Source organism: Photinus pyralis, unplaced genomic scaffold, assembly GCF_008802855.1.
Source record: "Photinus pyralis isolate 1611_PpyrPB1 unplaced genomic scaffold, Ppyr1.3 Ppyr1.4_LG3b, whole genome shotgun sequence".
Lineage (NCBI taxonomy): Eukaryota > Metazoa > Arthropoda > Insecta > Coleoptera > Lampyridae > Photinus > Photinus pyralis.
In genome coordinates this window covers 10,379,108-10,406,970 of record NW_022170510.1, presented here as the reverse complement: position 1 = coordinate 10,406,970, position 27,863 = coordinate 10,379,108, and the positions used below count along the sequence as shown (strand labels likewise).

General features: G+C 35.8%; 5 protein-coding genes across 10 annotated transcripts; 2 read left to right on the top strand and 3 right to left on the bottom strand.

Annotated features, from left to right (window-relative positions):
* Positions 1-946: 946 nt before the first annotated feature.
* Positions 947-2,750, bottom strand: LOC116167155 (ras suppressor protein 1). Its single transcript, XM_031482397.1, has 6 exons — positions 2,519-2,750; positions 2,135-2,185; positions 1,837-2,076; positions 1,558-1,640; positions 1,257-1,504; positions 947-1,202 (listed from the first exon to the last, which is right to left on the bottom strand). Exons 1-6 carry the CDS (start codon positions 2,664-2,666, stop codon positions 1,118-1,120), a joined length of 855 nt encoding a protein of 284 aa, XP_031338257.1. The 5' UTR covers positions 2,667-2,750; the 3' UTR covers positions 947-1,117.
* Positions 2,751-2,836: 86 nt separating this feature from the next.
* Positions 2,837-4,673, bottom strand: LOC116167154 (nuclear envelope integral membrane protein 1). Of its 2 annotated transcripts, none has more exons than XM_031482395.1 (8): positions 4,433-4,673; positions 4,269-4,384; positions 4,015-4,222; positions 3,793-3,959; positions 3,490-3,640; positions 3,253-3,442; positions 3,046-3,207; positions 2,837-3,001 (listed from the first exon to the last, which is right to left on the bottom strand). In XM_031482395.1, the coding sequence occupies exons 1-8, from the start codon at positions 4,542-4,544 to the stop codon at positions 2,875-2,877; spliced, it is 1,233 nt and encodes a 410-aa protein (XP_031338255.1). In that variant the 5' UTR covers positions 4,545-4,673; the 3' UTR covers positions 2,837-2,874. The 2 variants fall into 2 exon arrangements, with proteins under 2 accessions (XP_031338255.1, XP_031338256.1); XM_031482396.1 differs by having other exon boundaries at positions 2,910-2,948.
* Positions 4,674-5,006: 333 nt separating this feature from the next.
* LOC116166928 (putative lipoyltransferase 2, mitochondrial) lies at positions 5,007-5,887 on the top strand. The gene is made up of 3 exons (XM_031482143.1): positions 5,007-5,278; positions 5,325-5,539; positions 5,590-5,887. The coding sequence occupies exons 1-3, from the start codon at positions 5,074-5,076 to the stop codon at positions 5,851-5,853; spliced, it is 684 nt and encodes a 227-aa protein (XP_031338003.1). The 5' UTR covers positions 5,007-5,073; the 3' UTR covers positions 5,854-5,887.
* An 876-nt stretch (positions 5,888-6,763) lies between these two features.
* LOC116166937 (tubulin epsilon chain-like) lies at positions 6,764-8,695 on the bottom strand. Of its 2 annotated transcripts, XM_031482151.1 has the most exons (7): positions 8,508-8,695; positions 8,254-8,462; positions 7,905-8,209; positions 7,627-7,860; positions 7,433-7,576; positions 7,051-7,381; positions 6,764-7,001 (listed from the first exon to the last, which is right to left on the bottom strand). In XM_031482151.1, exons 1-7 carry the CDS (start codon positions 8,530-8,532, stop codon positions 6,876-6,878), a joined length of 1,374 nt encoding a protein of 457 aa, XP_031338011.1. In that variant the 5' UTR covers positions 8,533-8,695; the 3' UTR covers positions 6,764-6,875. The 2 variants fall into 2 exon arrangements, with proteins under 2 accessions (XP_031338011.1, XP_031338012.1); XM_031482152.1 differs by lacking the exon at positions 8,508-8,695 and having other exon boundaries at positions 7,905-8,199; positions 8,254-8,392.
* Positions 8,696-10,431: 1,736 nt separating this feature from the next.
* On the top strand, positions 10,432-27,863 carry LOC116166625 (V-type proton ATPase 116 kDa subunit a-like). Of its 4 annotated transcripts, none has more exons than XM_031481627.1 (12): positions 10,432-10,689; positions 24,606-24,749; positions 24,798-24,974; positions 25,022-25,366; positions 25,412-25,588; positions 25,636-25,848; positions 25,896-26,046; positions 26,093-26,576; positions 26,628-26,752; positions 26,800-27,243; positions 27,293-27,464; positions 27,512-27,863. In XM_031481627.1, the coding sequence occupies exons 2-12, from the start codon at positions 24,633-24,635 to the stop codon at positions 27,609-27,611; spliced, it is 2,505 nt and encodes an 834-aa protein (XP_031337487.1). In that variant the 5' UTR covers positions 10,432-10,689; positions 24,606-24,632; the 3' UTR covers positions 27,612-27,863. The 4 variants fall into 4 exon arrangements, with proteins under 4 accessions (XP_031337487.1, XP_031337488.1, XP_031337485.1 ...); XM_031481628.1 differs by lacking the exon at positions 10,432-10,689 and adding an exon at positions 22,606-22,835; XM_031481625.1 differs by lacking the exon at positions 10,432-10,689 and adding an exon at positions 23,054-23,201.

Sequence of the window (27,863 nt, the reverse complement as noted above, 5' to 3'; positions counted from 1 at the left end):
CGACTTTTAATCCGGCTCATACTGAATAGGACTGATTCTTGAACTCGTAGAAATCGATTGGCGAAGGTTTGACTTGACATCATTCTGTCTCATTTCGTTCTCGAGTTAGTACAGGTAATAAACTACAGCTTTCTTTATTAAACATTTTAAAACAAGCCAATTTAATACAATAAAAGCGCGATATCTTGACTTACTATTGAGGAAGAAAGAATATTGAGTGAACGTCATCCAAATTATTATTTTTAAAGAATATATCATTAAGAAGAACATCATGTGGAGCATTTAAATCTTTTTTTCTACAGGTATTATTAGAGATACTAAAACGATTTCGAATAAAAACATAAAAAGAACCAATTAATCCTTACATATTATGTTCTGTTTGGCACGTTTTGTTGCTTCTTTTTTCTGCCTTTCCACTTGCTAAATTCTTGATTACTATTACAGCTTGTTTTATTTTGTTTTTGTAGGACACGTATTTTTTGTAGTTCTTTTCCGATTTTACCCTTAAATCATTTAGCACTTCATTGTTTTCGTTTAATTTCGTTTCCAAATGTTTAATTTGTAATAGTAAAACATCTTGGCGCTGCTCAAACAGTTCCCGCTGTTTGCAATATGAAAGCTTCAAGTTGCTGATCTCCAACATTGATAGTTTTCGTTCCCGGAGTTCCTCATTGTCCAGCCCTTGAAAATCAAATAAATTCTTTCTTATTTTCGTATTACATTCAGCAGCTTCCAATTTTTGTCTGAGGTCTTGATTTTCCAATTTGAGGGCAACATTTTCACGATCAAGATTCAGCTTCTCATTGGTTACCATTTTTAATTCGTAGATTAGGTCAGTTACGATGCTTTGCTCTGCATATAAATTATTTATGCTTTGTAATTTTTCCATTTTTGATGGACATTTTTTACTGTCTAGAGCTGACCCTGTTATATGACATAAGTTCTGTCAATGATTACAATATTTATTTAATAAGCTTAACAATGTTATAAGTTTCATACATTATATATTAATAATAACTCTGATATATGGCAGTATATTATGGAGGCACTTGATTATCTTCAACCGGGCAGCAAAGACAAATAGACTTTTAATTATGCCAATCTCGTTGAACTTTAATTAGCGTATTCTAGAGATCTTCTTAGCTTTGTCGATACAGGGTGGTGGAATTTCTGGTTTGTTTGTCAAATAACGGCTATACAGTCTGAAAACGATGAAATCATTTATAAGGCCTTGTAAAAGTATAATGCATCTGTACATTCGATAAGTCTCGCTGCGAAGATAGTCCATTAAGTGACTGATGCCGACTTGCAGTTGATCAGCAATTGGTGTAACCCACTCATTTCCATCCAGCCTAAACACCGATTTATTACTAATCATGTCGAGATTGCCAATTTCTGGTGGTAAAATTGTAAGGCGATTTCCTTGCACATTAAATTCCCTTAAACGTGTTAATTCACCAATTTCTTTCGGCAACTCAATTAAGTCATTTTCACGTAAAACCAGCTGGAAAAGTGGCAAGTCTGTAAACAATGGAGCCAACAATGTCAAATACTTACAATTTGTAAATTCTTCAGATTTCCTATGTCAGACGATAAATACTCAAAATCATTATCCCCCATGTATAAAGCACGCAACGTTTCTACAATATGAGTAAATAAGAACAAATGAATCTAGAAAGGTATTCCGACTGAACTAGAAATTCTGACTTTAAATTCAAAATTCCAAGTTTAACAAAGTCAGAATAAGTGTTGTTTATTTTTTTATTTGTTATATTTTTTTCAGAGTCAGAATTTCCACTTGAATCAGTGATAATTAGCGGTCTTTCGTAGCCTTACCCATCATAAAAAAATTCCCTGGCAAAGTTTTTTCGCTCAAGTTGTTGTAAGTTAAGTCTAAAACTTCAAGCATAGGAAATGCGCCAAATCCTCTCGGCAAGCCATAGAGACGATTAAATGATAAATTTAATATGCGCAACTTTGGCATCGATGATAAGGATAAGGGCAGCTCCTCCAGATGATTATTAGCAAGAGTCAATATTTCTAAATTAACAAGATTCGCCAAACCTGGTGGTACATCTGCAATATCATTCAAATTTATTAGACTATTTGAGTAAGGGAAGGCCACGTTACTTACTTTTTATTTTATTGTGACTTAACGTAAGTCTGGTGATATACAGCATGTTTACTGAAAATAATTAAATATAGTATAAATATTTTTTGGTCGAAAGAAGCTTATGAAGCACTCTGTATTAATAGTCGATTTGGTAGCCACCGTCATTATATAGTAATCTGAATTTACAACTGGCAACGCCGTAATAAATTAATACAGAACAATTATAATTTTAATAATTTAGTAATAACAATGTACAATTGCAAATTGTTTGCAGCTACAACACGTAACAAAATATAAATAATAAGAGAAAACCATGGCAACGAAAGCCACGCCTTCTTCTTTTACAATGAGCAAGATTCCAAATTTGGAAATGTTGTCCCATTTAGGAAAACGAAGGTTACTCACGTAATCCAGGCATTTCCTCGAACGTCGCTATACCCTTGTCAGCTAAATCTAGCTCGGGATTTTGGATTTCCCGAGACTCTTCCAAGACCTTTTTTGTTTTCGACATTTTACTTGTATTTGGAATACAGGAAACTGGAGCTTGATTCATAATTGCGCGCGCGCACTTTTTTCACCCGTCAAATTTGAAAATGTGGTCTTCGCGATGGTCGAAACTTGACTGACAACTCTCGCTTTGATTTACAAATTTTGTGGTGGGCAGCTTGCCAAATGCATTTTTAGTACTCAGTTTAGGTCTATTTGCGGTGTAATTAACAAAAATTTGTGAAAGAATTAACGTTTATTATCACTATCAGTCTTTACATTTCTTCATCTGTAAATAAATCTTCTTCATCATCAGTTACATCTGTTGTTGCCACTGAAGATTCATATTCTAAAATTTCTGCATCAGTCAAGTGCGAATTGCCTTGTATAAACGATGCAAACCTACGAGAAATTGTGAATATGGAGAATTGATTGCAGTGTGTTACCTTTTTACATCCTTCAACTTAAGTGCAGTTTGCCATTGGTTGCATTCTGGGCTAGAGCAGTACTTTCTCAGATTTTCCAAAGCATCAGAAGTTTCTTTAACACCCTCTTGATAGTACTCTGCGTTGGTTAAACGTTTAGTTTTTGGCGGAAATTTTCGCCTCCTTAACTTACATTAGACATGACATACGTTTGGGACAACTACTTACCAATATGTCTTTGATCTCGTCACCCACTTTGTCGGAAAGTTATATATAAAAATAATAATGGCTATCTGCCCAACTGCCGCTTCCTGGAAGTGTGTGCTGTTTAAGACCAAAACCAAACCCAATGCTTGTAGACTCCAACGAATTAGGTTCCTTGTGCGTTCATTTGTTACGGGACCCCAACGATAACAAACTAGATACTTATTAATTGACTATCAACAAATGTGAGCGAGTACATACCTACAAAGCTGATAAGTCCCATTATAATTGTGTACCAGATTAAGTACTCGTAGTAGATCAAAACGACACTTTTAATATTTTCACGTAGCAGTTCTAACATGTACACTCCTATAGTCCATCCAAATACTGCAACACCGTATACTAAAGGACGCTGAAGTGATTACAAATATCAATTTTTGTTATAACCACAAAATTAACACGATGGTCCTAATCCCCCCCCCCTTTGTCAGAATTAGTTCAAGAATTGTATTAAAAGTAAGCACTCGGGGGAGAGGGGTAGATTCAAGAGGCTCAGAAACTTACATTTGGAAACATTCTACTGAAAAAATAAATTAATATCAAGAAAGATGCACATATTCCAAACGAAACTCCGCAAATATAGTAAAACAATGTATTTTTGCTTAATGTGCCTGCATTAAAGAAAAGCAACACTCCTAAAACTAACCAGAGGAACTTCCAATAGTCGAATCCTGCACAGAGAAATTGTCATTAATTCTCTTACGTGAAATGAACTTACAAACTTACTAAGAACTTGTAATGAGATTTTATACTTTTGCATAGTATCAATCCCTAAACATGTTTGATTGAAAGGATCAAGCTTAATTGATTTCTGTTTCCAAGCAAATAAGTTAAGGCTCCAACTGGAACGTTGTTCCAAGTACTCCCCGTACACAATATCAGGTGTCGGTCCTTCATAATAATTGTAACTTTCTGGTTTTAAATCAAGGTCCACCTAAAATCTGACCAGTGAAGACAAGAAATAATGTAAAATTACACACATAAATGCTTTGCCATAAATATATGATGCTCTTTGGTTTACCATCGTAACAAAACATAACAAGCTCCGAGGAATCTTTCTGGGCAATGTTGTAGGGGCCTTGAGCTAGGTACTTTACTAAAATGTTTATAAGATTAACAGTAGGTATTAAAGTAGTCAACTTACCAGTACGTCGATACTGTGTCGAGGAGATACAGCGCGTAAATAAACATATCAGAAATAAAGTTGTACAACATTTTATTCCTGCCATATTTGATAAAGTAGAAATTCGCAACATTCACAATTCATCCCTTGTAAGAAGCGGGAACAATTTTATCCAGGGATGTGATTTTTCTAACCGTAAAAATAGCCTCATACGAGAAAGAAAACAGATACAACGTCAAACAGTGTAGAGAGAGTAAACGAAAGAGTTGGTTGACATTAAATGTCAATAAACAAATTACCATTGGATCCAATAAGTCTCATTAGAACTAATGTTAACTTTTCTAAGTGAAATTTTTTGCGTTTCCATTGGTCCATTTAATGCAGCATTATTGTTAATTTTCAACACACTTTAAGAATTAAAGAAATTGTGGTTGAAAGAAGGGAGGGATTCTCTATATTATTGCGCGTACAACGTTCCCCAAAAATAATCAGGTCCCTCTCGCATAAGCCACCTAAAACCTAGCAATATCTGAAGTTTCTTTTGAATTTTAGAACCAAGTTATGCAACACACATTACACATGATCACTGTTGTTGCAGGTCGTGTCAGCGTCAGCTGTTAAATGATTACAAAATATCAACATTCAACAACGTGTTCAGTAAAATGAATAAACTCGTTCAAATACACAAATTAGGTAAAATCTCATACGTAGACTCCTTAAAACTGCAAAATAAACTCGTTGATTTACATCGTAGTAACGAAGCAACAATCAATGCGTTGTTACTCCTCGAGCATCCACCAGTGTACACAATCGGCATTCGAACCAAGGACTACACTGCAGAAGATGAAAAGAACCTACTCGCAACAGGTTTGTCGTGAGCTTGTATTGTAGTAAAGCGAATGCAAATTTCCAGGTGCCGAATTTCATCGCACCAACCGCGGTGGATTGATAACGTTTCACGGACCCGGCCAGTTAGTTGTTTACCCGATATTGAACCTAAAACACTTTACACCGAGTATGCGGTGGTACGTCTGTCATCTAGAAAAGACGATAATCAATTTGTGTGAAAATTTAGGACTGAAAGCAGAAACTTCGCCACATACTGGAGTTTGGATCAATGACAATAAGGTATTTGCTCCCCTAGACCATGCTATTAGTCCAATATCATGTAATTACAGGTGTGTGCAATTGGAGTACATGGCAGTCAGTTTATAACATCCCACGGACTTGCATTAAATTGTTGTACAAATTTGGAATGGTACCGCCACATTGTCCCATGTGGAATTAAAGATAAATGGGTGACATCTTTATCCAAAGAATTAAATAGACATGTTTCTATTGATGAAATTATGCCTTTATTTTTGAATAGTTTTTGTAAAACATTTAATTGTACATATGTAGATGTTGATCGTAGCCCTATAATGACTGTGGAACCTTTGTGATCGTTTTTTATTATATAAATTGCTCCAAATTGGATTGTGTATTTTATTTTGTCACAGTGTAAATACGCAACGTTTTTCCCCTGAAGGGTAAGCAATGAGATTATCGCCATCACTACTGAGAATTTTATATCGTCCTCTAGTCTGAAAATGCGCCATGGTCATTGAACTAAATAATTTTTTATTCAATGGCCATGGTGGAGCTAGGCGGATAAACCAATTAGAAAAGGTTCTCATCTTGATGCGTTGTCTGTCTGCATATAAATTTCTTTTTAATGTAGGTACCATAACAATAGATTTTCAAATAATCTTTAATAATTTACCTTTTTAATACTACTACTACTAGTTGGGTTACAAACTGAGATTATCACACTTCAGCATCTTTTTAGCACATTTATTTGGAAATTGCATGCCTTTCAATAGCAAATCCGCCAAGTCCTGTAGACAGAAACGTTGTGCAATATATGTATACCTCACTGAAGCAAGATACTTACAGATAGACATGGCAAGCAAGCGGCTAAGGTGTTAAAGAGAACATAAAAAATACTACAAAAAATGCCTATAGGGAACGCAATGAACCACAATATTAAAAACCATACAATGCCACATAACGGATTTCCACCTGCCATAACTGACAAACCCTTTTGACAATGTGTGGATCTACCTTAGCTACAGTTATTTGCAAAACAAAAACTACATTTTTTCCCCTATAAGAACCCATTTCCACGAGGTGTTTTGAAGCGCTGCAGAGTAGCGCCTCTGGTACGTTTCATATGGACGCCTCCTTTCATACGCGCGACTTCTGGCGCAGATGAACGAAGGTTGACCTAATGTGGAATCTTGTACTAAATATTTCAATACCTTTCAATAAGTCCAACAAACGCGCTCGCCTTCTAAAATCAAACCCACTGTGTACTCTAAAATCATTTTAATAGTAGTTCAGTAATTCAAATAAAATTATTTTATTTACAAGAGAATTATAAAGTAGCGCGGCTATATAGGTACATATGTGTTAAAAAGTATAGTTAATTCGGTTGCCGTGCATTTTCCATATCAGTGTATAATCCTATGTTATTTAACAGGCTATCCTCACATTCGCTAAAAAATCCAACATCAAAACCGGCAATCTTAGTATAATGATGAACATGAGCCTAAAACATAATCGAATGAAGGTATGACAGCCTCAATCCAATCATATACCTTTTTTTGATATAACTTGTTGTAAAGATGTAAAATATACGAAAAAAGCGTTCTCATTGCTGTGGTATTGAACAAAGTTAAAATGGCAGACGTTTGGCTGATAGGAGGCACATCACACAACCCAACCTTGACAGCTTTACGTGACCAATGCGTAAACCTTCCTTTTGTTTGCAAATGATCGACGTAATTTCTCATATCTGAGAGACTAAAATCTCCTCTTCCAATCAATGTGGACCCTAATAAGACCGAATTTGCTCCCAAGGGATCGATTTTAATCAACTGGTTGCTTCGACTACATGAGTTTCGAAACATTTCGTATTTTACTTGTTGGCTAATGAAGTAATTTCAAAATTTTAAATGATTTACACCCCTCTTAGTTTACCTAGTTATCTGAGGTGGGAGCTTTGAAGCAGGTCTAGTCAAAGGACTAAAACTTGAAGAAAGAAAATGCAGATTTGGAAACGGTACCATATTTGTGTTGATTTCATTGATATCAACATTCATACTTCCAGAGAATCTTGATCCGCTGTAATTTGTTTTCAGTTAAATGTCAATGGGAGAACTGCACCTACTTACCTCGTTAAATGCAAAAGCATGTTAGTTACCAAATTGTTCATATCAAAAAAGGGACGAAACTCGACTATTGATGATTGCCTGTATAATGTTTGGGTTACAATGTCAAATAATGCTCGATTCTCAATGGGGAAGACACAAGTGGCGCTCTCAATCAAGTGTCGAGTTGCAAGTGCCATATTATAGGGGCATGTAATCACATCCTCGGTTCCAGTAGGATACACACATGAGACAAACCTGGACATGAGTTTTTAAGAAAGTCTTCTAACCATCATCATTACCTTTCAACATGAGGGAAGTAATCGGCTAGCAGTGTCAAGATGTAGGTGCCCAAACCCGAACCGGTACCTCCGCCCATAGAGAATAACAATATAAACCCTTGCAAGCTGTCACATTTATCTACCGCCTTTTGTATCACATTCAGTAATCTCTCTCTATACAACGGCCCATGATAACAATAACCTTCTGCCCAGTTATTACCAGATCCCGGATAATTACTTACAATACATTTCTCATCAAACAGACTTCGGAAAGGTCCAGTTTTAAATTTGGAAACGACACTATCTTCCATATCAACTAAAATGGACTACAAGCATTCATCTAAAGTCACACAAAGTGCAGAATTCTCACTCTTGCTTTAACATTAGCTCCTACTAAGTCGGCCAGTGTGTTAAAATCGCCACATTTGTTGTTGGACGGTACAGAAAAAAAACTATGAAAAGAAGATTCAAAATTCGTACTCGTGGGTCGTTTCCTAGTTGTTTTGCCGGCCTGAAACCCATATTCGTCAAGTACCGCGGGCCAAAATGTACTTCCTATTTGATTTCCACATTGACCCACTATAATGGAAAAACTAATTAAAGAATTAATTCTAACACAATTACCTTGTATAGTAATAAACTCAGTCATGTATACTTTGTCTGAAATTTAATTTTGAATTTGAGGTTAGAAATTTAAATTTATTTTATTGTACCTACAGGTCATTTGAACTATAGGTAGGTCATTTGTAGCATTATTATTGGTTCCAATTATTCTTAATTTGAAATTGTGAACATGAATTTTCAACACTGAATAGTTTAAAAATGTTGCGTTCGAACGGTTACATTTCCAATTTTAGTTTATTGAACGTTTAAAATATCGGCCATAGCTATAAAATAAATCGACCTTTAAGGGGTCATGTTGGTTGCCTATGTTACAGTCATACAAAAAGCAAGAGACAGTGATTTAGAGCAAATAACCATCGATTTTGTCCTACCTGGTTTACTGTTCTGTTTCCAAATCGAGTAAATAAAAAAATCCGGGTTTGAAAAGGATTCACATTAAATTTCCTTACAAATCTTATCCCCTGAAGCTTCTAAATCGATAGATAAACCAGTCCCTTTTTGTGCGGTCATCTTTAAATTTGCAGACACGGAAGCAACTGGCGAATTGACTTTCAACCTCAAGCAGCAATACCTCAACCTCCTATTTAGACTTCCTTGTGAAATAATTATTTTATCTCTGGTTCTATTAACATACTGTGGCGCAGACTAGGGGGACAGTATTGTAACGGAAACGCTCCAGACATGACGTCGCCTTTGGCGCTCTGGAATTTTCTACGCGCGCGATAGTGGGATTTGTGTAGGAATATTCGAGACTGTTCGCGAGTGTTCTGGACTTATATTGCTTGCGTGTATAAATGGATGCGGACCGAACATCGCGGCAGTCTACTACCGAACGAGATCGAGTACGTACGAAACATAGAGCGCGGAGATATAAATTGCGAAGTGTGTGATATAAATAATTGATATAAATTGTACGGTTTTTATAGTGTTTCAGTTTTATTTAATAAATATTGATATAAATCGAACCCGAATTTATAAATCACGTTACAGTATCAAAAGTGGCAACTTCTCGCATGGTCGATATGTAGCTTGAGAACATCCCTTGTCCTTCATCTGCCACGATCAGGTAAGCTGGACTGCTAATAGTGAGAACAACAAAATCCAAATCCAATTTCAGCACTGAAATCGAAAATTTCTCAGATTTATTGTCGATAAGATAAATTTGAGTTTGCCATTCATAAATCCTAGCCAAATAAAGGCTTCAGGGATCTGGAACTCGCCCACTTTTATTCTAAAAACCCTAGTAGTGGTTAACTAGTTGACGAAAAATGAAAAAGGTTAATTATTTAAACGGACTATAAAGTCTCGGGCAAAAAATGAAACAAATCATTGTACTACCAATGACATAATATGTCATTGTTATTAAAAATAAGACGGGGAGGTCGAAAAAAATGAAGTTCGGTGCCTTTCAATTTTCAAGTCACACAGTATGACCCGCTACCCTTTAGGGGGCCTTGGGGTAGTGACTATATTGATATCATTAGGAAATTAGCCAGTTGAAGTAAAGATTCGGTTAGAATTTACCAATATTGTCGGATGTGATCATCTTTGAACGAAGCTTGAATTTTTGGGCCTATTCAGAACTACTAACCTTCACCTAAATATCAACTAAGGCCGGATAAAAACTATTGGCTTGAATCTAAATGAGTCTATTCTCATAATTACATTAGAAATGGCGCTGATTTTCAAAAAAAATCCCGCATACTCCTCGATTGCAAGTCTCCTAAGGATTAGGACGCAAGTGTGTTGCATACGTACAAGGCGGCGCCAATTAATAATCACAATCGGTTTTCTTATTTAACTGCGTGCGCAATTCAGCGTCTTACATTATTAATAACAATAATTCATGGACTTTATTCGATTGATAATTGACAATAATTCCCTGAAATGTACAAGTAAACGTCACACGACCGGCTTATTATATCGACGGGCAAGTCAAAACGGCTTTAACGGCGGGACGTAATTTTTGAAATTGAGCGCATGCGATAACTATTATCATAATCTTTTTATTGTTGAAATACTTATCTTTGTCTTACTAGAGCGATCTAAACACATCGAATTATGTGCGTGAAATATAACATTCAAGCCGCAATGAAAATTTATTGACACGGAACCGTAGTGATAGTTGACAAAGTGTGGTGGAAGCATTATTAATGTTAAATTCCGTAATTATTCAACTTCAGTAAGTGAATTAGAGCTATTTATATCTCTACGCGTTCAACTTTGAAAAATAAGGGTAGTTTAATTCATAACGCGCGCGGATTTGTACTAACTATACATATTTAACCGGAAATTGTTAATCTGAAATCGCGTAACCGCGGGTTTATGCACGCACAATTCCGTATTTTTTTTTATTAACTATGCGAAGTAGTGATGTCAACCAAAATAATTTGTATATTAACCCATGTAGAGCTAATACTGTCATAGTGTTATTATTTAATACATACAGGACATGGCGAAGGTCAGTTTCTTATAATCGGTAGTGTATTTTTAAAAAAATTGATTAGGTTACCGGTTAAAGTAATTATCTATATATAAGCACATCCGAATTTACCTTTTATTATTATTCATACAATTATGAATAATCACACCGTTAGTGTTCGTTTAGATTAGTGCACCTGTTCATAGCTAAGTGCTTTGGCGTGGTATTCCATCGAGAACTTCAAGTGCGGTCTGTAAACAAATAACTTGTGCAATTATCATTAATAATTTCTTCTTCAATGTGAACCAAAGTATCGGTTGTTGAATCCTTGAATTGTTGATAAGTAGCAATTAATGTAATTACAATAACCCAACGCCAATCAGTCGGCGAAGAGTAGCACCTTCAATTATAGTCGCGGTAATGACATAGTTATAAAAAGCAATGATCGTGAACAAATTTGGATTTGATTTGTAGGAGAAAAAGTCATTAAAAAGTAATAAGGTGACCGAGCTATTTTTAAAGGGATAGAGGAAATGGGGTAGAAGAAGAAGAAACTTAAACTGTCTCCTTTTGCAATTTCGAATTGTTCAAAAAATTAGAAATTTTAAACCATTTAGCCTTTGATGCAAAACCGGTGATTGCGAAGTACAGAAGTGCCCTACGAAATTGCAACAGAAAAACCTGTGAATTTCTATTTGTTTATGCAATTAGCCGAACACGTACTACTAGAGAATTTAGCAAAATATAGTACTGGTAGTTCCAAGTGATATCAAAAACGAATTGCAAGTATGTATGGAGGGATGCTTCCCGAAATCGTGTCAACATTTACTCGCACTCTCCGAATACGGTGTAAAACTCGCTCAGTAATCGAATCGAATCCACCCTCTCTCACAATCCAAGAAACTGTCCATAATTCCCCTTCATTCGCAATTAATTATAGCTAAATTATATAGGTACGTGATTATACCACGGCCCAAGAAAAACGTTAAGACATATCGCCGTCCAAAGTAAAAATTTTAGTAATTTGTGAGTTTGTGACCATTGGGGATGCAATTAAAGAGGTTAATCATTCATTCCTTGAAACAAACATTACCGAATTTTGTAAGAAGAAGTTAAAATGATCTCCGACTAGCCCTTAACATGAATTTTTTGTGTGACTTTACATTCTCCATTTACGATGCTGCGATCCAAAATAGAATCTCACTTTTTTCTCCCCATCATCATTTTTATATGATTTGAGGAATTCTAACATGATCTTCCGTTCATTACCATCTTACGTTTCACACTTCAACGTTATCGCTAAAGCCTGATGATGGGGTGATAACCGCCCCTCCCCCGAAATCGATATCTAAAGGAAAATAAAGATAATTCAGCCGAGTTCTTATTACACCTATAAAACATAGGTACCTAACGACTGATATGGAGAGATACGTAAAGTTCCATATGAAAATTGAAATTTTATATTCAAATATGATTTTGGGCAAAATTTAATACAAACCTCGTCAGTAAAATGGCCCTATTTGACTCGGAAATTGAAGTACTCGACCCTAAAGGGGTCTCGCACTTCAATATTTCCTCGCCAGTTATGTGTCATTTTCCTAACTTTTATGGAAATAACTAAAACAAAAATAGTATACAAATATTAATAGTATCGAGATTATTTTTTATTTGAAAAGATGCAAATAGAATTTTTACACTACACAGCGCCATTGTATAAATCCATTAGACCATTGCAGTTTATTCAATGGTGAATCCTTTTACTTATACATAACCAATTTATATACTTACTGTTCCCTTTTAGCATAGCAAAAATTATTTATGGACTGCAATTTGCAGTGGTAGTGCTTTCTGATTTAGCATTTCTGAAAAGAATTAAGCCTTTCGTGTGATTTAAGCCTTTTTTAGAGGCGCATGAGTGATCATTTTAGGAAGATGTTCTTCTCTTGGCACAGAATATCCGCTCTTTCCCAATTAACATTTAATCGATTAAAATATTCCTCTGATGTGTTCTAGTTGGGCAAATAGGTATTGCAGACGGCTGCAGCTATCTTTGTAGATAGTCGTTGATGTAGGTTACTAATCAACATAATTCCGCAATTACCTTTATATCAAGATTGTGATTTTTACTCGAACATATTATATCTAAACTGTTTGACATATGGGTATGTATAGGTACATAATTTTTTAATAAATTTTATCTGAAGTGTTATATACTACAAAAGGTTAAAAAATTGTTTATTACGTCAAATTATAAAGCTTAATTTTTTTATGTTTATATCTTCGGAAGAATACAAGAAGTGGATTATTTTAGGGTCATTACTACTGAGGAAAAAAGCACAGGGGAAGAATGCAAAAATCAAAACTTCAACGCGTTCGCTCGAGGAACTGTATGGAGTACAACAGACACGAAAGTTTGTCACCTCTGAAAAATAGGCAAATCAACCTCTTAACTTCTAAAGTGAGCACTTTGCAAGACAAATGAAGACATGTGATCGGCATTCGAATGTTATACATACGAGATTTTTCTATGCAAATTTGATTCGCACATCCAGGCGTTGTCAAGGCGATTAACAATTGAAATAAGTTGTTTGGGAAAATACTTTTTGCAATAAGACCTTCAACTTGTAGCAAGTTTTTCATATCATTCTTCGTCCCTGAAAATTTTTGGATTGCATTGCGAATTGAGAAAATCGATACGTCGATATCGATTCCTTTGCTTCACGGACAAATTGATTGCATAGTATAACAATTTCCAGCTTTTTACGGTCGAGGTCACTCTTGGAATCTATATACATTTTTATATAACAGTCCTTCATGAACATTTACGTTAATTATTAAGCGTAACGAAAATTATGAAATAAACTATCAACTTTAACACGGATGAGTTCATGCCGTAACGTTGGAACCGCGTGAATTTTTGCCGTGTGTAAAAGCATCGCTTTTGGGATCAATATGAGTTTTCCCGAGGAATTCGGTTTTGGGGCGGATACGATACGATACACATGTAGGTAATTCCTATGGTGGTTTTCCGTAGGGAATTATGACTATAGTTTTGTGGGCAGGGGTGCGTATAGCTACAGTATACCTATCGAATAAACAATTTGGATGTAGCGTCCCCCAGCTTAAAAAAAATTAACAAAATAAATAAATAAAAAGCTAGTGCTGATGCGTGGCCACACAGCAAACAAAATAACACACGTAAAAAAGTGTTTAAAAAAACCCCAACTATTTCATCACGGACACGGCTAATTTACCCTCAACTGTTTATATAGACAGCTTCGGTGCGTGAACTTACTCGAATGGTTATAGCAAAAGAGTACCCATTACTCTTTGCTATAACTTTTGATTGACAAGTCTGATCGAAAAAGTACGAATTGTTTTGGATTCTACGCCCCAAAATTAATAAGAAAAAGTGTTTTCCCGAGAAATTTTGGTGCAGTCGATTTTTGGTAAAAAAGGAAGGTTAGATATAAACACTGCCTTTTTTTGAAGCCCGAAAAAAAAATTGTCTCAGATCGACCGGAAAAAAATTTTCTTATAGAAGGTGCCCTGTAGAATCCATAATTTCAAACAGTTCCAAGATTGGGCTACTAGTTCAAAAGTTAGAGCCCATTGAATTTTCTTTCGAAATTGGTTTCTACTTAGTCTATAACTTTTGATTGAGAGGTTTGATCGAAAAAGTTCGAATTGTTTTGGATTCTACGCCCCAAAATTAATAAGAAAAAGTGTTTTCCCGAGAAATTTTGGTGCAGTCGATTATTGGTAAAAAAGGAAGGTTATACACTGCCTTTTTTTGAGGCCAGAAAAAAAAATTGTCTCAGTTCGACCGGAAAAACAAATTTTCTTATAGAATGTGCCCTGTAGAATCCATAATTTCAAACAGTTCCAAGATTGGGCTACTAGTTCAAAAGTTAGAGCCCTTTGAATTTTCTTTCGAAATTTAGTATATAACCAAAGAGTACTCTTTGGTTATAGTGAGTGGTGAGGGTAAACATAACATACAAATACACAAACAATGTATTATACAAATCAAAGAATGTTACATTAAATATGCAATTTAGTTGTCAGTATGTTAATGTTGCAACTGAACCACACCCGACACCATTTAGATTATCTCGGATTATCTTTAGATACCTCTGTTCACCTCCAATTTAGTGGTACATCAGGGATATTTGATCCTGTCAAGTTTCAAACGCCGGCTTCATGGCATTGAGGAACATAGACGAAACTTATATCTACCCCTAGTGTCAGTAGTATTCTAGTAGAACATTTTCAGTATAGATTCAAGTGAAGTGTAACTGGACCGAGAAGATTTTCCTTGCTTTAGTGTGATATGCAGCCCTTTCAAGTAACAGAACTTCAGTAGTATTGTACAGTTCCCTGAAAATGACAAAACGCACAAATGACGTTCTAGTAACACAAAGTTCTCTCTCAAATCCCTCGCATGTTCTCAAATTTTTCTCATTTTCCGTGAAGTAAACTTTCCGGAAGTTTCCGTCAAATTATTCTTATAGTTCCTCTCTCTAATTTTTTTTTCACGTTCACTTATCAATTTCTTCTTCAATTTCTTTTTAAGCCAGATTCATGACAAATTCCTCAAATTTCTCCTCGAGCTCTCATAAAATTCTGCTCAATTTTCTATCTCGCGTTTTGTCTCGAGCTCCTATTAAAAACGTTATTTTGCGTTAATTAGTATGGACAAAATAACTTTTTCTACAGATACCGTGCACGTTAAGTTTAACGTTAGTGATACATCACAGGGCTGATTGTTTGTAACTATGTCTGCAAAATTCTTTATATTCCCTTAACGGAGGTTGGTATCGTCGAAATTGGATACCTGTGAACGTTAATATTTAATGTTTTTTTTTACCGAAAAACCATTCTTTCTTCCTAGCTGAGTAGCTATTGCATACATATAGGGTGAGTTTTTTTCTCACGTCCACTATAGTTTAGGGATCTCGTAAACCGTAAGAGATACAAAGTCGGTTAAAGGGGCAAAGATGTGCCGAATTTCATGCTGATTATGATATATAATTTCTTGTAGCTCTACAAATAGCAAAGTTATGGCCAAAAAACAAAAAAATGTCATTTTCGAAAATGCGCTGTCGTTCATTTGTTTTCTTTTTAGCTTTCTGTGCTAAAATAAAATTTGTATGACTTGTGGGTTTCGAGTAAATCACATCAACTTTCTTATTTCTTATAGGCGCCGTATTATATAGAAATTATTATTGGATTTTGATGCCAATTGATATAATAAAAAATTACAAAAACGGCGATACCAAATATTTAATATTTTATTTGGAAATTAATCTTGAATTTCTGGTTTAAAGTTAGTATATTTCTTATGGCAATAAATCCATGGCCGATTGTGATTGAAACCAAAATCATTTGTTTATTGTCTAGCACAGTGTTTCTCAAACTTTTTTGTCTGGCGGCATACTAAAATTATTAAACAAAATTCGCGGCACCCCTAGTATTATTATTTTTTTGCTTTTTTACAGTTAGTAACGCGGTTAGTAAAGAGATGAAGGATGAGAAGTCTTTACAAAAAAATTTCTAAGCACAAAAGCATTTAAAACATTGCAATGAACTTTTTTGAAAGTTTTTAAGCCATTTTGGCCAGTGTAAGCGAAACAAATTAAAAAATTTTTTTCAAGCCGTTATGACTTTTAAAATTTTGACACCCTCACCAAGCTTGAAGACGGTTACGGATTAAAACCAAAATAGGACGTTTTCGATTCCCCATACCACCCTAATATGCACCCCAAATATAAGTTATAAGATTGAGAAAGTCTGATGTCATGCAATACCAGCACATGATTGATTAATGAATTATGAACCATAGAAATAAATAAAAGAGAAACTAAAAACAGAATTGTAAAAAAAAACTAATATTCATTTTTTATAATTATTTTAATTCCATTTTTAATTTATATAATTTTAAGCTTATTAAGTAAATATTTAAAAATTTCGCGACACCCTTATGAAGTGCTTGCGGCACCGCACCCACTTTGAGAACCACTGGTTTAGCATACGTGGTGGTAACCGAAAATCCGGAAAATAATTTGCTTATTTTCCATGTCACACTTCCTACTTGTACTGTGAACCCAAAGGAGTTCAACAATAGGCGGCTAAAAATGGAATAAATTCATTTAAAAATCAGGTGTTGGGTTAAAAAAAAATGTTGGAATTATGTGTTTTTCTTGCTAGTTCCCGAACAACCCGGGTTTTTTTATGTAGTGATTCGAAATCGGAGAAAAATAAATAAAATAGCTGAATTTTTCCGCGAGCGAAATCCCGGGGGTTGAAAGTTGGACTTTAACGTATATAGTGAATTAGGCGAAAATTATACTTTTAAGTAAGGCTTAACAACGATGCCAATAACTTAGTTAAGCGTTTCTTAATCTTTTTTGCCTTGTGGTCTCAACAGTGCTGTAAAGCTGTAAAAGTGTAAACTGTAAAAGGAATGGTGCCAAAAAAATTATATTTTTCTTTTATGGATATTTTATTTTTGTTTTCAATTAATAATACAAGGTCACTAGAAGCTTAAAAAACAAGAAATTCAAAATTTTAAAAAATCAAAAAAGGCGAAAAAAGTTAGTCACTAGTGGCTGCCCTGATCCTGCTGGATAAATCCCAATTTATTATCAATCCGGGGTTGGATTTCGCTTTTTACTGCCATCCTTATTGCCAGATCACGATATTTGTGGTGGCTAACTTCGGGCCTCTAACATTGAGGCTTTATATCTCCTGAACCGTAGGTGTGGCCGGTTTCTGGTTTGAAGCACCAACGAAGCACTAAGGACTTTGCATGGTGACGTCATTTGTGCTTCATATCAGTGGCTAACTTCCTGGACCCGTGCACAACCCTTATTGAAAAAATATGTAAAATCATTTTTCTTCATAAACACTCTCACTTTAGAAATGTTAGTTTTATCATAGAACCATTGAATGTCATTGGTTCAAGTGAAAATTATTAGAGTTACCTACTCAACCAAACTAAAATATTTAGTTTGCGTATATCGTTACAAATCAGTAGAGAAGATAATTTCGCAGAAGGTAATTACTGCGTCAAATTTCCAAAAGGTTAACACACAACTACGCCCTTTATGTGTCAATTACATCCGATTTCACTATACCTAATATTTTCGATACACGGTTTTATGGACGATAGCTTTATATCCGGTCATAACATGACTCAATCTATATACTTATGTTATTACCTGTAACAATAGGTATCAAATGTCAATATTACGACGCTGTCGTAAATACTAATGTCGCATTTATCAATCAACTTTAACAATATGAATGCAAGGGCACTTTTCGCACGTTTTATCTTACAACGTGAGTGCCATTATACGTTCTCATGACTGTTATGTGCGAAACACAAATTATGCAAAGGGGCAGAATTAATTTTCGTGCAAAGGTTGCAATTCATTTTTATGTTTTACTCTAGTTATACCTTAATTAATTCTTTAATAATTATAATATTAAATATTGTGGGTGGAGGGCTGTCATTCTAGTTTTTTGGATGTCCAGTAGTTGGTACATATTCTGAAAATGACTCAAAGTTCCGCCATTGGGACTCCAAATCCATTGTTCTCTCGCGTTGGGCCTTTCCTTTTCGTCACAGGCTCATTTCTACTTCCAAAGTAAAAGTGACACTTTCGTCCCTTAAATTAATGACAAAACACGCCGTGGATTTAGTTCTGGAGTACAAAAAATATATTTACAAATGCATTTTACCCTTCACGGTATTCTCGTCGAAAGGAATTGATTTATACAAACTATAGCTTTCCTTCGCGACTCCCTTTCGAGATAGGTAAGGAGGGAGGGGGTTGTTAGAAATTGGTATTCTAATTAAACCCCCCAAAATAAGTGGTTGGAAGAACTAGTTTTATCCTTTATGATGATACTCTAATGAAAGGTCTCAACAAAATAAATTCATTTCTACCAACCACAGTCCTCCTCCTCGGCCCCTTATCGTAATCAGTTGTAATTCTTCATATCTCCAGAGCGGAGTGTCGAAGGAGAAAGCGATTGGAACTTCAGGACGAAATATATCCATTGATAGATACATAGAATCGAAAAAAATAGGGTTGAAGTGGTTTGGACACCCATTCCGTATGGAAAATATAAGATTTTTTATTAGTTACTATTTTTTTTAGTTCAAATATAACATGACGTTTAATAACACCACTTGCAGTACTCAATTTTCAATGAAATTATATGGTTCAAAGATTCTAGAAATGCTTCCGCATTGACCCTTCCAATTTTTTGTAAATATTCACAAAAAAGCTCAACTTTTCACTACCTAAGATCCAATAAGCCAGGAGAGACCAGCTGTCCGCGTATCAATTTTTTATGATGACGCACTAAAAGTCAGCGGGCGCAATTTAAACAGCGCAACCTCAGGAGTCTAGAAATAATCAAGACAAGACTAAACGTAGCTTCATTTATTTACATCGTCCGGAGTAACCCTATATGCGGTCGATAGACCGGATTGGGTCGGCATTATATGACTTTAATATGCCAGAAATGATTCCGTACTGACAATTCTTTTCGAAAATTTTCACAGAAAAACTTGACCGAAAGCAGAGATGAAAGCTTAGGTACGTGCATGACAAATTTCATACTTTCTTCCGGATAGGGCTGTATATTTAATATGAAAATGCAAATTTATGTGAAAAACATTTACACATTTTACATGTACGAAGTAACAAGGTGAAGGGTAGTACTGTGTAATTGTTAAAGAAATGTCAAGGGCGTCTTTTTATCAATATTTTATAATATCCAGTATAATTACGAAATTCTGTTTTGCCAGTGCCAATTTTCTCACAAAATGTAAGGAAATACTGAAAACTTAATGGTCTTAAATGAAAGCGCGTCACGCACGCATTAAAAATGATGCAAATTGCTTGGTTCAACGGCCGGAATTTTCAATACAATCTCCTGCCCTTCATTTCATTTCTGTATTCAAATCAATGATGACCTACATTAAAAAAATTCGTACATCACGGAATTGTGGATAAACCCTCACTTTTCCCTTTAGGGAATAGGTGGTTATTTAACGACGTAGCGAAAATGAGAAAACTTTCATCAATTAATTCTGATATTTAATTTATGGAGAACAGCAGTTCATTTTGGGTCATGGCAATGTATCGAACGTGAATGTTAGCGTTACGAATTAATGCATGATAAAAAAATCAAATAACTCAAATAAGTAAAACAGAAATAGGTGTAGGTATAATATCCCATTTCAATCGTTTCAATTAATAAGGCACAGAAGTTGTTTAGTATACTTCTTTATTGACAAATTAAAACTTGACCTCCTTTCTCATATGACTTCACTTAAATTGTCATAAACAATCAAGTAAATTAACGAAACGAAGGGAACAGCGAGCGACACTTGTCATCTTGATTTTAACTTTTGTTGATTGTCTTCAATTTGTCTGGTACCGGACGGGGCGGAAATTCTGAAAGTTTTAATTATTACTCGTTTCATGAAAATGTCTTTTTCAGTTTGGAGGTCGATGATCGGTTTGGATTCCCATTGTTCATGGTCAGAATACTTTCAGCCGCAAAAAATCGCTTGAGGACGATAGAGTTGCCTTGGTTTTGTATTATGTGTTTCGCCTAATAATTTCGGATGTGTAAAATACTTCTTATAGCCCAGTCAATCTAGGTTAAATAAAAATTAAAAAAATTTTTTGGATGTTTTTGCAAAGTAAACATCGTGGGACCAGAATTTAAAATAAAAAAATGACCGTAGAGGATGAAAAAATACAAGGAGAAAAACAACACGTGAATATCGCCACCAATGGATAGCTATTTGTTGATCATACAAAAAATCAAAAAATAGTTTATACCATATAATACTGTTTACAAATGGCTTTATTGCAATTTATCTCAAAAAGTAGAGAAATACGTTCCATTCAATATTCAATATTATAGTATGTGTTTATATACAGGGTCTTGCAACAGTGCGTTGGTGTTTCCCAGTTCATACCTAGTAAAAAATATTTAAAAAATCTTTTGTGCCAGTGTTAACTACACACGGTTGTGGATCTACAGAAATTATTGCTGAATGTACAGTGTCTCATTTTTACGGTGTCAACAAATAACTAATTTTTTTAAATACTATATTTTTCCATTTCCTCTACACGAAAACCTATTCACTTTTTGGTTTTTTGTCAACGTTGCCATCTGATTAATTTTTTTCCGAACAAGCATCTCACTTTGATGAATCGTAGTCACCTTGATTATGAAGTTGATCAATAACGTTAAACACTTTGATCAAGAGAAAGTTGCATTAAGTCATTATCGATGAATTTCAGTATTACATGTATTTTATGACGGTAAGCCGCTAACTTTATATTATCCACCACTTCACAAATGTAATTTCAGCAAGGTCTGACGATGGCCTAGTGCCGAAATCGATAACCTAAAGAAAAACGTAAAAACAATTATAAGTATACAGCAACATTCAACGTTTTATTTATTGCATTTAGTCATATACAGGGTGTGCACAAGGAAATGGCAAAATTTCCACACTTCAAACTTCAAAGTGCCATAACTGTTCTTTTTCAAATGGAACTACCACTATTTTATTTCGCTATTCGATTGTCTGTTGTGTTCTTTTCAATTCTTATAAGAGGTGTCCTGTGCTTAATCCCCGTAGTTTTTAGGTTATTCAATATTTTTTACGAAAGTACCTACCCGTTAATGAATTACATGTGTATACACCGGAGTAGGTTGTGATAATAAAAAACAAAAGAATGCCAGAAAGTAAACAATTAGTGTCACAAATTAATTATTTGCTGCAAGTGTATACCTTCTATTTCGTAATAAAATTAAAAAGGTGAATTTCTAAAGCTGTTTTTTAGGACAACTTCATAAAAGAGCCCCATGCGGGTCGCGAGTCGAGGGTTACCGACCCTTGGCATGCGATATTCAGCAAGGAAATTTTTTGACACTCGGCTCACATTCAGAAATTCGGCTTATAATGCATAGCACTGATGCTTAAAGCTTAAACTCACAGAAATTGGTTGGTAAAGGTTTGACATCACTGTCTCTTTTCGTCCTCGAGTTAGACGAGGAACAGATGGACAGACGGACGGACACATACTGACATAACCACCACATAAGAGTTTCTTTCGAAAAATTCCCTTCCATTGACCTGCTCTTACTCGGCGTATACTGTATACATGACTACTGTTACGATATTTTGACAGCAAGACCAGTTCACAATTTTATTCTTAAATTTCATGAAATTCCAGGAATTCCAAATTCGGATACCAATATTCGTCGGGGTGAAAACCCCTTTTGTGGGGTGCAGCAGTGATATGCTCAAAAGACTTAGCTACAGTAATTAGTTCCATTCCTCTACGCCTTTTGTTTGCTGACAAAGAAGTAATGAAGGGATGCAAACTTTGGGACTATTAGGAACGTAGGTAGTTCCTATGGCAACGCGAAAATCATGCAACTTATTATAAAATAAAATTAACACTATACCTATTCATTACACAATTTGTTTACTTGCAATTTTAAATTAATTGTACAGCAGTAGGTACCTAGCAATACGTGTGATGTTGGGCGTTGGTTTATAGTTCGCTATTGCCGAGACTTTCGCTGATGACTCCTTCGCTCTAGCACTTCGGGAAACTTGCATTTCCACCAAATCTATTTAAAATGCTAAATAAATGTAATGGAAAAAACAGAAGCTCTCTTGTAACTAAGTTTTTGATTGGGGGAACTTTTTCATTATAAATTCGGGTCCAGGGTTCAAAATTTTATTTTTTCATGTGATGGGAAGTGGGATTAATTCATCTCAGTGATGTAACGAACGGCCTGTTGGACAGTTAGGTTTTCGAAATCATCCGGCGCATCTCTTACACCAAAAAAAAGTAAGACATTTCGAACTCTTTATTTGCGAAACGCGATCAGGCGAGGCGTAACTAAAAAATAATTAAGATTACGGCGATTAATTTTATTACCTTCGCGTAATTATTATTTTATGTGCAAATCTTTTTGAAGAAAAACAACCCGGAGAAAAATTAATAAACGCGCGCAAACTTTTTATACGGGAAAATGTAATTGGAAAATTTAAATTCAAAGGCCACGTTACGTAGTTTCGAGGTTTATTTAACATACAAATGTACGATACGTTATTTGCTCACATTATCGTGTTAAGGTTGTTTCGTTCATTTTTATGTAGGTATTAACTTGCTTCCAGTTTGAGTGGTGTTTCAAAAATGAATCTTAAACATAAGGTAAATCTTTTCAAATTTATTATTTTAAGCATTTTTTTCTGATTACGTTACATTCTTGTGATGCGATAATGAGCGCTAAACGGTTTTGTACATATTTGAGTATGAGATATCTTGCTAAAAAAAAGAGCGTCTGTAAATGCTGTATTTACATATTAATATCAGCATTATCTCAGGAAGGCTTTCCTGAAGGTGTCAGTTTGCCGGCACAATTGAAACGTATGCATTTCTACCTTATTTTGCATTTCAAAAGCTCATCTTGGGATTGTAATCTGTGTGTCATAATTGAATTAAACAGTGTCTTGTGGTTTTCTAAACCTACAGGTTCGTATTTCCATATTTATAGTAATTACTTATCCCTAAATCAATAATTGTGCGTTCATAATATTTAAAATTCTGTTATATGAACATTTTTAGCAAACTTTTCGTAAGATGGCGGGATGTACTCACGTGCTTTTTCAATTAGGTGTGGTTGCGCTATTTAATTGCAATATAAAACGAAATCGTTACATCTAACAGCTAATCGCTTTTTTTTGTAAATGTATTAGAGCATCCCCGATACAAAAATCAACCCCATAATAGGTCTAAAACTAATTTGGCGGAATTAAGTTGGTTCAAATTATGGAAATTATATAATGGCCCTCATAGATGGCGCCTCGCACTCACGTGCTTCGCTTTAATTAATAAAATTTTAACCGTTCCTTACTCAAATGTAACAGACCTCATATGATTAATTTTTTTATTTGTCAGAGGTGTCTATTGACATAAGCTCTATTCTTATACAAAAATTAGCCGAAAATGATCTCAGGAGAGGTTTTTGTCACTGTTTTCTGCCTGCATCAATCAATAATTCTTGGGTTGAGTTGAGATGAAGGGGTACTTTTTGTGACTTGTTTCCAAAATGGCCCATCTCTACAGACAAATTGACCATACATTTTTTACCAACTCCTTTCCCCTTCATCGCTTTCCAATTTTGGGACAACCTGGACAACTTCTCTCATGGATTCATAAAATTTGTTGTGACAGCTTGGTTTATTGTAAAGTTACAACATTCCATGATAGCCGCAGTTTTTACAATCTGCGGCATCGAAAGTCGATGACCTTTGCCTTAAAAATCACACTAGACTAGAAGAGTAACAATTACAAATTACAAACAATGTTGCACCTTATCAGGAGTCACAACAAAGTCAATAAATATCGAAAAAAGGGGAAAATAATTACTTCAAACACCGTTACAACATGCATTAAATTGCTTAATCTTTATGACCAAGAAACTCTTATCAAGTGATAATTAGCAAACGCGTTTTCAAGGTTTATAATTTTTTTGGACGCAGGCGTGATGATATTCACGATTTGTTAAAAAACAATCACGGTGACTTGCTTGAACTAAAATATTTTAAATTTTAGGATATACAAGCAGCAAAGCCGCCAGAGATGGGAAGTTTTTTTCGCAGCGAGGAGATGGCTTTAGCCCAACTCTTCATTCAGCCTGAAGCAGCGTATTACTCAATATCGGAACTTGGGGAGACTGGGATAGTCCAATTTCGAGACGTGCGTATATTAGGTGTGCTTCATTATATAAAGTCGTAACGCTTGCAGTTGAATGAAACTGTAAATGCATTCCAAAGGAAATTCGTTAACGAAGTACGACGTTGCGATGAAATGGAACGCCGGTTGCGTTACATTGAAGGCGAAGTCAAAAAGGATGGTGTTACAATTCCCGACTGCTCGGAGTTACCAAAGGCTCCGAATCCACGAGAGATAATCGATTTGGAGGTAACTGATTCGTGCTTATTCCTTGGTAGACTCCATGATCTTTTCAGGCGCACTTAGAGAAGACCGAAGGGGATATCAAGGAACTCAGCGAGAGTGCCGTAAATTTGAAATCAAACTATTTGGAATTAACCGAATTGCGACATGTATTGGATAAAACCAGGGCATTCTTTAGCGAGCAGGATGAGGTTAATGGATCGACAATGGAGAATAAAGCTTTAATACCAGATGACATTCAAAACACAAGCACCGTCGGAGGACGACTCGGTTTTGTCGCAGGTGTCATTAACAGAGAACGGGTACCCGCCTTCGAACGCATGCTTTGGCGCATATCTCGAGGCAACGTTTTTCTTAGGCAAGCCGAAATTGAGAAACCCCTCGAGGACCCTGCTACTGTAAGTGCATCTTAGCACGCGCGCCAATTGCCAACGTTCTTTTAGGGTAACCAAATACACAAGACCGTATTTGCCGCGTTTTTCCAAGGCGAGCAGCTAAAGTCGCGCATCAAGAAAGTGTGCGCCGGTTTCCACGCGTCTTTGTACGCATGCCCGAACACCAAGGCGGAGAGGGTCGAAATGGAAACTGGACTACGCACCCGGCTGGAAGACCTGAATTTGGTAATTTCCCTCTACACACTTTGCAATGGCACTAGCAATCTGTACAGGTTCTTAACCAAACACAAGATCATCGCCAGAGGGTGTTGACGAGCGTTGCTAAGGAACTCCAAAATTGGAGCGTGATGGTTAGAAAAATGAAAGCGATCTATCACACCTTAAATCTGTTCAACATGGACGTAACCAAGAAATGTCTAATTGGCGAATGTTGGCTACCCATAAAGGATCGCGACATCGTACAGCAGGCTCTGTCCGATGGCTCAGTGAGTACCCCTCGGAGGTAAATGACGGTTACATTTCCATATTCTAGAGTGCGAGCGGCAGCTCAATCCCCTCATTCCTCAACATAATCAATACCGTCGAAGATCCACCGACGTTCAACAGAACCAACAAATTTACCAAGGGTTTCCAAAACCTAATCGATTCATACGGCGTAGCTTCATACCGGGAGGTGAACCCAGGTAAGCGTTTCCCTGCCACCAACGCCCGTTTCCAGTGTGTTTTCAGCTCTATACACTCTCATCTCCTTTCCATTCCTTTTTGCTGTAATGTTTGGTGACGCTGGACACGGTGTAATTATGTTGTCATTTGGCGCGTACATGGTTTTATGCGAAAAGAAACTTCAAGCCAAGAAAATCGATAGCGAGATATGGAATATTTTCTTCTCCGGCCGTTATATCATTTTACTTATGGGCTTCTTTTCTATATACACGGGGATGATTTACAATGATGTATTTTCGAAATCGTTCAATATCTTTCAAAGCAGTTGGCATATTTCGTTTAATGAATCAACTGTGCTACACAGCGAGGATTTGGAGTTAATTCCAGAAACTTCGTATAGAGGTAGTCCGTACGCGATGGGCGTAGATCCGGTTTGGCAGATATCTACCAACAAGATTATATTTTTAAATTCGTACAAAATGAAGCTATCCATCATTTTTGGAGTCATTCACATGATCTTTGGGGTTTGTCTCAGCGTGGTTAATCACGTGTAAGTACAGATCGAATTAGAGATTATAATCACGAATACGTTTTCTTGTAGGCATTTCGGCAGGTATTCCAACATCTTTTTCGAATTTTTACCGCAGCTAATTTTTTTGGTGTTTTTGTTCTTATGGATGGTGATTATGATGTTTATTAAGTGGATAATGTATGGCCAAGGAGGCGGTAAGGCCAAACGAACCCAACCTCGGGCACTAAGTATAAACTTTCAGATGTCAAGAAAGGGTCTTATTGCGCTCCGTCAGTTCTGATAATGTTCATTAATATGATGTTATTTAAACACGCGCCACCCCCGGAGCTTTGTGACGAGTATATGTTTGACCAGCAGAGCGATCTTCAAACGGGATTGGTTTTAGTATCGCTATTATGTATACCTGTCATGCTCCTCGGCAAGCCCATCTACCTACTTTGTACAAAGAAGTCGCACAAGCCTCACGTGAATGGGCGAAACGGAGACGTCAATCAGGGTATGGAATTACAACCTGAAGTCGTGGAGGAACAAAAATCAGTACCTCACGCTGCGCATAACGAGCATGACGATGGAATGGGTGAAATTATGATTCACCAAGCAATTCATACCATAGAATATGTGCTCAGTACGGTTTCACATACCGCATCCTATCTCCGTTTGTGGGCGCTGTCACTTGCTCACGCACGTAAGTATAAAATCCAGTATGATAATAATAATCACGAAAACTAATCTAGAGCTGTCCGAAGTACTATGGAACATGGTCTTACAAATGGGTCTAAAAAGTGAAGGATATGTGGGAGTTGTGATGATCTACTTTCTGTTCATCTTTTGGGCATCTTGTACCATTGCAATTTTGGTAATGATGGAAGGATTGTCCGCCTTCCTGCATACGTTGCGTTTGCATTGGTACGATGTTTACTAGTAATTCCTCTCGTTATGTTGGAGAATTTCAGGGTCGAATTTATGAGCAAGTTTTATGCTGGACTGGGCTATCCGTTCCAACCGTTCAGTTTTAAGGCAATATTGGAGACGGAAGAGGCGTCGGAGAGTTAGGAACAGCCTGTTCCTATGTAGTCGAACTTTTAGATGTAGTCTACTTTAGAGTCACGCTTTGTATTTTTTTGGACACCATGTGCCTTGATATACAAACATTATGTGATTAAAATTTCCTGTGATTGAATGTGGGCCCAAATTATGTATTTTACAAAAAGAAACATTATTTTGTATACATATTTTAAACTTTCAGTTTCAAACTGTATTACATTCTGACTACGAAATTTACTTCAATAAATGTTATCACTGTAA